This window comes from Sciurus carolinensis, chromosome 18, assembly GCF_902686445.1.
Source record: "Sciurus carolinensis chromosome 18, mSciCar1.2, whole genome shotgun sequence".
NCBI classification, from domain to species: Eukaryota; Metazoa; Chordata; class Mammalia; order Rodentia; family Sciuridae; genus Sciurus; species Sciurus carolinensis.
The window spans coordinates 10153447-10163416 of NC_062230.1; the positions used below are offsets into that span (position 1 = coordinate 10153447).

At 43.5% G+C, this 9970-nt stretch overlaps 1 protein-coding gene across 1 annotated transcript; it reads left to right on the plus strand.

Annotated features, from left to right (window-relative positions):
• The first annotated feature begins 3060 nt into the window (after positions 1-3060).
• Positions 3061-6810, plus strand: Ocm2 (oncomodulin 2). The gene is made up of 4 exons (XM_047534410.1): positions 3061-3121; positions 3759-3891; positions 4606-4715; positions 6785-6810. The coding sequence occupies exons 1-4, from the start codon at positions 3061-3063 to the stop codon at positions 6808-6810; spliced, it is 330 nt and encodes a 109-aa protein (XP_047390366.1).
• The last annotated feature ends 3160 nt before the right edge of the window (positions 6811-9970 follow it).

Below are 9970 nucleotides of genomic sequence, written 5' to 3' on the forward strand. Positions count from 1 at the left end.
AGTTGCTGAGGATAACCTCAAACTCATGATCCTTCCACCTCAGCCTCCCGATATTTTTTACAACATTTTTATCTCTGTGGACAATTGTAAACATTTCCAGGGGGACTGTTTGGCACGTTTCTAGGGCAACTTAATGTTGGAAATGGAATTCAAAACTTCTTTTGTTTTGGTTTTTGTTTATGTGTTGTGAATCAAACCCTGGCCCTCACACACTAGGCAAGGCCTCTACCACCCCCACCCATACCCACACCTAATTCAAAACTCTTGAGACTTATTTTCAGAATACTTTTTTAAGGACTCAACAGGTTAATGCTGATTGGTCATAGTGTTTTTAAGTTCTTTTTACTATTTTTATTTATTCTCTGATCAAATAGTTAGTGACCACCCAACCATAGGTCAGCTCTATGCTAGGCTTTAGGGAACAAAATGTGAGAAAAACTGATACTGGTGCTTGCCAGAGGTTTGGTAGTTTAAGAAATGCTACTGGAGGGCTGGGGAGATAGCTCAGTTGATAGAGTGCTTGCCTTGCATGCACAAGGCCCTGGGTATGATCCCCAGCACCGCCAAAAAGAAAAAAAAAAAAACAGAAATGCTACTGGTATCCCTTAAAGAGCCTGTTCATCAGTGACACAAAGCCATTGCTGGGATAGAAGTGGGAAATGCATTTTGGGGTAAACTACAGATGACCTTCCAGGTTAGTATCCAGGGAGGAGTCTTAGGCCCCTCTCTAGAGTTATTGAATTCTCCGCTTTTAAGACACTTGGATGTTTCTGATTGCAACATAGGATCTATTTCTGCACTTAAAAAAAAACCTCAATTCCAGCCTTCAAAAAGAAAATCTGACTGGTTGCAATGGCTCATGCCTGTAATCCCAGTGACTTGGGAGGTTGAGGACGGAGGATCACAAGTTGAGGCCAGCCACAGCAACTTAGTAAGGCCCTGTCTCAAAATAAAATTTAAACAGGCTGGGGGTACAACTCAGTGGTGAGACACCCCTGGGTTCAATTTACAGTGCAAAAAAAAAAAAAAAGAAAAGAAAAGAAAAGATAAAAGGAAATGCTGTCATATATTCCAAATGGTTGAACCTTGGGGACATGATGCTAGCTGAAATAAGCCAGTCACAAAAGAAAAACACCACATGAGTCCATCCAGATGAGAGACCTAGAGTAGTCAAACTCTTAGAAACAGAAATGGCAGGATGAAAAGTTATAGAGATCTATTGCACAATCATGTGTACATCATTAACACTATTGTAGCGTATGTACAATTCAAAACGGTTAAGATGGGTTGGGCGTGGTGGTGCACTCCATAAAACCAGTGACCGGGAGACCGAGGCAGGAGGATCACAAGTTCAAAGTCAGCCTGGGTAACTCAGGAAGGTCCTGTCTCTAAATAAAAAATAAAAAGGACTAGGGTTGAAGTTCAGTGGTTAAGCAACCCTGGGTTCAATCACCAGTTCCCAAGAGAGAGGGTCAGGGGAGGTTAAGATGGTACATTTTAGGTTAGGTGGGGTTTTTAAAAATCACAACAATAACATAAGAGTCAATCTGGGGATGTAGCTGAGTGGTAGAGCACTTGCCTAGCATGCGTGAGGCCCTGGGTTTAATCCTCAGCACTGCAAGAGAGAGAGAGAGAGAGAGAGAGAGTCTGGCACAGTGCTGGCAATAAGGGTTTCAAAAAAATGTTTGCTGAAAGCAATTCAAACAAAATAACTTGAACTCTCAGATCATAATACTGTTTTCTACAAATATGAGTCTGGGGGCAGGGAATGGGTGTTTGCTTTCCTCCGTTTTGTCTTTTGCCAGTGTGCAGATCTTGCTGGGAAACGTCAAAGTCAAGACTCACAGGAGAGTCACCTAACCAGCCCCATCTCCTTCACTGGACGAGCCCCGTGAGTCCATTTGCTGACCCTGACTTTGAGTCTGTCAACCCTGGATCGCGGTCAGCCTCCCATGTCCGTGGTTTCAGAGGCTGAAAACAGACCTGCCTCAAATGTCAGCCACTAACATCTGGGGGGCCTTTTCAGTTTACAGAGCACCCCCAAGACAAGCTTATCTCATTTCAGCCACCTGCCCCTCCTTACCAGGCCTCCAGTATCCTCCCTACATTTTGCCAACCAGGATTGTTTGCAGAATCGAAACCTTAGTTTTGTTGAGGTTTTTTTTTTTTTTTTTTTTTTTAACTGTTCCCAACTACATTCACTTGAGATATAAATAGAAGAAAAAAGAGGTTTAATTAGTAAAGTAAGACATTTGAGCTACATCCACTTGATCCTTAAGAAGGAAATCTAAGAGGTTGTAACTATCACTTTTTCAACCCTATATAAGGGAGGTCAGTAAGGTAGCAAAAGCACATCTACTTTTTGCTCCTTGAACTTTTTTTCCCCTGATTCTTCTTGGGGGAAAATCTAAAACGGTGAGTAGCTGTGGACCTACCAGACCCCTGGCTCTTCTTCCCCCTATGCGTTCATATTAGGTTTGTGCATGCTGTGCTCGGATTTTTCTCTTCCCATGACTTTGGCACCTGGAAGGATTTTGATCTGTGGTAGACGGGTTTTTCATGCATCTGATTCCCATCCTTCAGAACAGATAGCGTGTCTTCCATAGAAGATCTGCAAGCAACTCAAGCTGTATTGAGGCTTATGTGGAATTTGCAACAATGTAATTCTCTGACTGATGTATGAAAGTGTTATTGCATTTGCAACATGGTTTATTTTTGAATGATTTGTCACTGTCTATGTGAATGATTGATTATGTAAATACAATTTTATAAGAAAACTGAATCAAATCCATTTTTAGGTCATTTTAAAAATTTCATCTTCGGAGTGTATTAAGGCGATGGCACTAAGACCAAGGGGGCTGGGATCTTTCCCATGTCTGGTTTTTGTTTGGATATTCTTTCCCATCTCAGGTGCTTAGCACATTTTAAAAATTCTAGACAGGGACTGGAGAGGTAACTCAATGGTACGGCACTTGCCTAGCATGTGCAAAGCCCAGAGTTCAATCCCCAGTCCTGCAAAATCTTACCCCGTCTCCTTCATTCCGGGTGACCAGGTGGAAAATGAGCATCACAGATGTGCTCAGTGCTGATGACATCGCGGCTGCCCTGCAGGAATGCCAAGGTAAGGGGTGCCAGGCAGGTGTGGACCGACGCCCCAGCGTCACACCTCCAGCAAGGCAACAAAAACCAAAATGTGACCTTTGCTGGAAGATTCATGGACTCAGACAATGAAACAGATATAGGATTCTGGGATCTAAGCATGTGATGGCACTTCTGTCAGATGAAAGAAACCCCAAAAGTGGCCTTGGCAGGTGGGGGCAGGGAGTCCATGGATGCAATTAAGTTTGTTCAGATCCAATGATTGCTTTTCCCCACTTATTAGAGCAGTGATATTGGGGGCTTGGATAGGCAGCCTGTTGAGTGGGTGGCAATTAGGGGGAGGCACAGAGCAGAGAGAGGGAGATGGGGTGGAGTCAAGAGGAAAGGGCTGGGGTTGTGGAGTACTTTCGCAGCTTACAGGAGACCCTGGCTTCAATTAAAAACAAAACCGGGTGCAGTGGCACATGCCTGTAATCCCAGTGGCTCTGGAGGCTGAGGCAGGAGGATCTCGAGTTCAAAGTCAGCCTCAGACCCTGAGCCCCCAGACTTGGCTGTCTTAAAGTCTTGGATCAGTGGGGCATCCCTGTGGCTCAGCACCTTAGCCCAGATATAGAATGGGATCCAATGAGCATCAGAATAACCCACTTTCTGTTCCTTAGACCCAGATACTTTTGAACCCCAAAAATTCTTCCAGACATCGGGCCTCTCCAAGATGTCAGCCAGTCAGGTGAAGGACGTTTTTCGATTCATAGACAATGACCAGAGTGGATATCTGGATGAAGAAGAGCTTAAGTAAGTTTTGTCCTGAGCACCCCAGGATTTCTAGGTGGGGTTGGAGCGCAAGGGGCTCAGTATTTGTCAATGGCCAAGTTTGCCTTTGGCCATTCATTTGGCTGAGACTCCTCAAAGTGAAGTCAGTGGGCCCTACCTCTAGCCATGCAAAGCATTAAACTTAGGCACTGAAAACGAAAGCAGCAAAGATTTCTTAGTCTAAGAAATTTCCTTTGTAAATGGACTCGACGAAACTCTATAAACACTCTTAAAAATAAAACATACACCATTGGTTTGCTTGGATCCATGAAGCATCCCTTTGGTTCAGGGATATTATGAAAGTATTTTTTTAATAACCAGTGTTTTCAGCCCCTTGGTGCTTTGTTTGCTAAGACCTTGACTGATACTTGCAACTACTAGAAACAGAGAGTTGCCTTAAAGAAAAGAAAGGTCTGGGTGTGGTGGTACACAACTATAATCCCAACCTCCGGAGGCTGAGGCAGGAGGATTGCAAGTTCGAGGCCAGCCTCAGCAACTTAGTGAGCTCCTGTTTCAAAATCAGAAATGAAAAGCATGGGGGTGTAGCTCAGTGGTAGAGCGCCCCAGGGTGCAATCCCCAGTGCAGGGGTTGGGGGAGGAAAATGAAAAAGAATAGAAGGGAGGGAGGGAGAGAGAAAGGAACAGGGAGACACAGATTCTTTCAGAAAATTCCCATCAATCTTTATTATCCTATAGGTTTTTCCTCCAGAAGTTTGAGAGTGGTGCTAGAGAACTGACCGAGTCAGAAACCAAGTCCTTGATGGCTGCTGCAGATAATGATGGAGATGGAAAAATCGGGGCTGATGGTATGTCCACATCTGTGAGTAGCATGAACATGTTAGCTCGGGAGCATCCACTGGGACTCGGCCCCAAGATCAAAGAGACACAGGCTTTTGATCCCCCTTTCTTAACCTCGCTAGACCTCAATCTTCCCATCTGTAAAATGGGACTAAAATGTGAGGCTGCCAATGTTGTGTGTAAAATTTCTGGCATTGCTGGAGATGCTGCCCAGAGGGCCCTGAGTTCATTCCCCAGCACCAGACACACGTGCAAAAATTCTGGCATGAAGCCCAGGATCTCTCCTAGAAGTTGGTCCCTCTGGTCATTCTATGAATTAGGAGGAAAAAAAAAAAAAGGCTGGGAATGGTAGTGCACACCTGTAATCCCAGCTACCTGGGAGGCTGCAGCAAGAGGATCACAAGTTTGAGGCCAACCTGGGTAAGTCAGTGAGACCTTGCCTCAAAAAGCAAAAACAAACAAACAAATAAAACACTGGGTGGTAGCTTCGTGGTAGGGTGCCCCTCGGTTCAATCCCCAGTACTGCAAAACAAAAACAAAAAAAGAAAGAAAGAAAATATCCTCAGGGCTGAGGACGGGGATGTGACTCAGTGGTTCAGTGCTTGCCTGGAGTCCATGAAGCCCCGAATTCAATCCCAGCGCTGCAAAAGAAAAGGGGAAAAATTTCCTTTACCTGAGTAGGGGACTAGCTAGCTGCCTGGCCAGTTATTTTCAACATGCACTAATAATGCTCCTCAAAAATCATGCAAGGACCTGCGTCCCTCTGGATAAAGGAAGTATCGGCATTCTCAGGATTGTGTCGTATCCAACAGTCTATGGCTGGCAGTGAAAATCCTCTTAGCTTTCAAGGCTTTAGACAAAGACATTTTAGTGGGCATTAGACCCCCAACTGCACGATATTAAACAGAGGACAAAGAAGTCTGCCTTCTGTGTGCAGAGTCCTAGATCCAAAATGTCATCATAGTCGCATGACTGCAGGTTATGATTTTTAGGGACTTTGTGCCTGACAAGTCAGGAGAACCTATGGATATCATGCTAATAGTGGCCCTAATTTGAAACAGAAATTTGCTTCCTTAGATCCTTAATTTTTTTCCCTTTTGGGGGACTGAACCGAGGGCTTGGCACAGGCTAGGCAAAGGGTCCACCACTGAACCACATCCCCAGCCCTTTGATCCTTATTTTTATTGTTATTTTTTGGTACTAGGGGCACTTAACCACTGAGCCATACTCCCAGCCCTTTTTTAAAAAATATATGTTTTATTTAAAGACAGTGTCTCTCTGAGTCACTTAGGACCTCGCTAAATGGCTGAGGCTAGCTTTGAACTCACAATCCTCCTGCCTCAGCCCCCAAGCCATTGGGATTACAGGTGTGCACCACCTTGCCCAGCTAGATTCTTATTTTTTAAATCCATTGAGAACTATACCACTATAGCTTACTATTTGGAAGTGAATGCAGCTTCCGTAGACAGCTCAGAAAATTAGTTCAGGCCTGAGAGGACTGATTTATTTACACACAAGGACAAAGATGTCCAGAAAAACTCCAAACGAATATAAAGTAAATCTCTCAGATTTCAATTTCAATCTGCAGCATCCACATCTTATTATTATCATCATCTTTCTTTTAGTAATATAAACTCTGGTGGTGGGTAAGGTTAGCTCATGTTGAATGCTACCTAAATATGCAATATACTGCTGCAGAATAAAGGAAGAAAATCTCCCCTTTTTGTCTTAAATTGACCCAAGGAAAAAACTAAATGTTTATAGATTGCAATAGACAATGACACTGAATTCCTTCCTTGTTGGAGAGGAACGATGGAGTTGGTGAGTTCTAATGCAGGGGCTCTGGAGCCAAGCTGAAGATGTTTGTTAATCAAGATCACACAGAGGGGTGGGAGGCTGTGGATGCTCTGAACCTGTGGTCGTTGATACCCAACTTCTTTTCCCTCTAAGGGAACCATGTTTGTCATCCGAGTATTGGCTTCAGAGTTCCCTTACCTCTTGGATCTCTAACAGTGACGGCGCATCTGGAAAGAACTGAGCCGTCTCCACTGACCTGTTCTCACCTCTTGTGTTCTAGAATTCCAGGAGATGGTGCATTCTTAAAGGTCTATGGAAAAAAAAGGAACCTTCAGTTGGAAAACCTGCAAAGCCCTGGGAATGGGAAGCCCCACATCCTATCCTGAACTTATTTATCAAGTCCCCTTGAAATGCTTCTGCAATTTGCTCGTTGTTGGAGTGAGGAACTAAATCAGCCCATAGCTTTTTAGTGGTGAGTCTGCCTCACGATTTCTGTAAGGACTCCCCACAGGCATTGCCTCTCAAATTGCCCAATAAAGACAGTTCTTCAACAGCTGATGTGTGGGTGTGTTTTTTCTCAACCAGGTAAAGGTGCCAAAGGAAATGGAGACCAAGGTCTTGTCCAAAGATCTCGGGGTCCCATCAGGCGCTGAGCAAGCCACACTGGCATTGTGAAGGAGGAAACAGGAAAATCAGGTTTAAAAAAATAAATGGTGTGGTTGTGCAAGGATTTTGCTCAGCAATTTATCTAATTCCAAAATTAATACGAAGAGGTGTTAGCCAGCATAAAATCACTCTCGCTGATGTCTGTTCTGATACTGGGGGTTATATTGCTCTAGGAAAGATTTAAGTAAAAGCGAACAGGACAAGTCAGCACAAGATGTAGGAGGCCACAAAGCTAGAGACTTGCTATTCTAGTTTGGCACAAACATACCCATTTTCAAGCTCTTGAGTTCTTGAGCTGGGGCTCTAGCTCAGTGGTTGAACTCTCAACCATAGTATGCATGAGGACCTGAGTTCCAGCCCCAATATAACAAAAAAAAGAAATAAAAATGAGCTGTCAGAGAGACTCACCTGCCCTCAACTCCCACTTCTTCTTGGCCACCATTTTCCTGGCTCTTAGGTGACGCCACCTGAGTCAATTACCCCTAGAATTGCCTTACCATTCAAGGCCTGTCTCAAGGGTCCTGTTACAGGGTTGTCATGAGGACTGGGAAGTCCCAGGCCAGGAAATTCTCATCTGTCTGTCTTCCAGACACACAACACTATTCTCTGACTGATCCTGAGAGCAGAGGACTCCTGGGTGTCACTGAGATATTTTCCCGGGTGCTTGTTTAAAAGCACTTTTTCAATACTCCTCCTGGGCTCACCACATGCCAGGATTTTTCCAGATCACCTCTTACACACAAAATAGCTTAGTGAGTTTTGAACCTGTGTTGTTTGAAAGATCACATTTCAGGTGGTTTTTTCAAAGTGCAGGATACTATTAGAGGGGGTGGTTCTTGAAATGACTTGAGAAGGACGGGGGTCAATATTTTTATAAATGCAATGGCCCTGCATGTATTTTCATATGCATTAGAAAAAAAAAAAAACATGGTTTCAATACCAATGCTGAGAACCAGGATAAAGGGCAAATCAGGTTTTGAAAGTGAGCCAGTGTGAAGATATCAATTACCGTAAGAGATGGTGTCTGGACCAACACAAACCATACAGGGTGTTTTCAAATGAATCGATGTTGGGGAATTCAGCTTTCAAATGAAGAACCCTTAGGGAAAGTTTCCTGGCGGTCAGTCCCCTGTCCCTGTACTGTCCTTCTCAACTTCCCGGCCGGCATCAGGCGAGTCCCCTCCGTCACCAGCTTCCCTGGGCGTGTGACAATCTCTCCCAGATGCACTTGTGAATCCTTTGTAGACAGAAGGAGGACCTTCCTGGCCTACATCCACTAACTTGGAGTCTTGGTCCTTAAAGCAGCCCAAGTCTTATCATCACCCTGTACACTTGGTTTCTGGTCTGTTATTTTTATTTCACTCCTGTATTCCTCCCCATTTGAGGGTTCTTTTAAAATACACCTTTATTTTATTTATTTATTTGTATGTGGTGCTGAGGATGGAACTCAGTGCCTCACACGTACTGGGCAACGGCTCTACCACTGAGTCACAACCCCAGACCCAAGGGAGGGTTCTTTATCCCAACAAGTTCTACTTGAACGCCAAGTGATCCTGCAGTACTTGTTCCATGGGAACTCTGACCACCCACAGAAGCCTCAGAGAAACCATGTGGAGGATGAGGCTTTTAAAACAATACTTTGTGAGCCAGGTGTGGTGGCGCGCGCCTGTCATCCCAGCGACACGGAGGCTGAGGCAGGAGGATCTCAAGTTCAAAACCAGCCTCAGCAATTTAGAGAGGCCCTAAGATCCTGTCTCAAAATAAAAAAATAAAAAGGGCTGGGGATGTGGCTCAGTGGTTAAGCATCCCTGGGTTCAATGGCCTGTACCATCATAATAATTCTTGTGAGCTTTTAAATGATCAAAAATTCCATTATTAGCGCAGCAAAGGTAGTTTCACCCTAATCTAGAGTAAGGTGGTAATTTCACAATTTTTTTTCCTCAGGAAGTCACCTGAGCAGGAAAAATGACTGGAGGAGCTGTATGACAGAGTGCTCAGGGGACACTGTGATATGGGTCTTACTGTTGATGTTCCGTCCTGGGGAAAAAGCTTACATGTATATAAAGGAATAAATACCCACAAACTTCTCATAGGTCAGTTATGGTCAGTTATTCATGAATTTTATTCATTGCTTCAAAAATATAATTCAAATAGTTTGTGTTTCCTTTAAATGTACTACATTTTCATTCTTCCAACCCGGTCTTAGGGCTTTAATCTCACTGTCTCTATCAACAGGCAATCAATTAGAATTAACAATTAGAATTAGCAATCAAAAGAATCCATCTCTGTGTTTAACACCCCCAAAGTGCCAGGTGGTGTGCTTAAGTAAAAACAATAAACTTATCTTCACTCTTACCAAGTTTTAATTATGTCATTTGGATTTGGGATGTGATTTCTAGAGATTTGTTCTAGTCCTGAATGCAGGTAACCACTCTCTGGGCATTAAACATATCTGTGAATGAGCACTTTTTGACTTGTTATTTTTTTCTAAGCTTAAATTTGTAAAAACGTTAGTATTTCCAAATCTTTGATGGAAAGTTCCATTTGGAAATACAAATGTTTTTCTAAAATTCTCTGAGTTGAGTCATTCTATAAATTTTATGCAAAACAATTCATTTTTAAAAAGGGTCCCAGTCAATGTGTATCTCAAAGGAAAAAAGAATAAAATATACAGCAAAATGTTAACAGTGATTATCTCCAACAGGGAGGACTATCAAACAGTAAGATAAGACTGGAACCTCTTAAAAATGTGGAGCATAGACCAGAGGTGGAGTTCAGTGGTAGAGCACTTGCCTAACAT

Bases quoted from the DNA above. Each gene is read 5' to 3' on its own strand.
- Ocm2 (XM_047534410.1), top strand. From the start codon at position 3,061: ATGAGCATCACAGATGTGCTCAGTGCTGATGACATCGCGGCTGCCCTG. The intron at 3,122-3,758 runs GTAAGGGGTGCC...TCTGTTCCTTAG, and splicing joins TGCCCTGCAGGAATGCCAAG to ACCCAGATACTTTTGAACCC. The intron at 3,892-4,605 runs GTAAGTTTTGTC...ATTATCCTATAG, and splicing joins CTGGATGAAGAAGAGCTTAA to GTTTTTCCTCCAGAAGTTTG.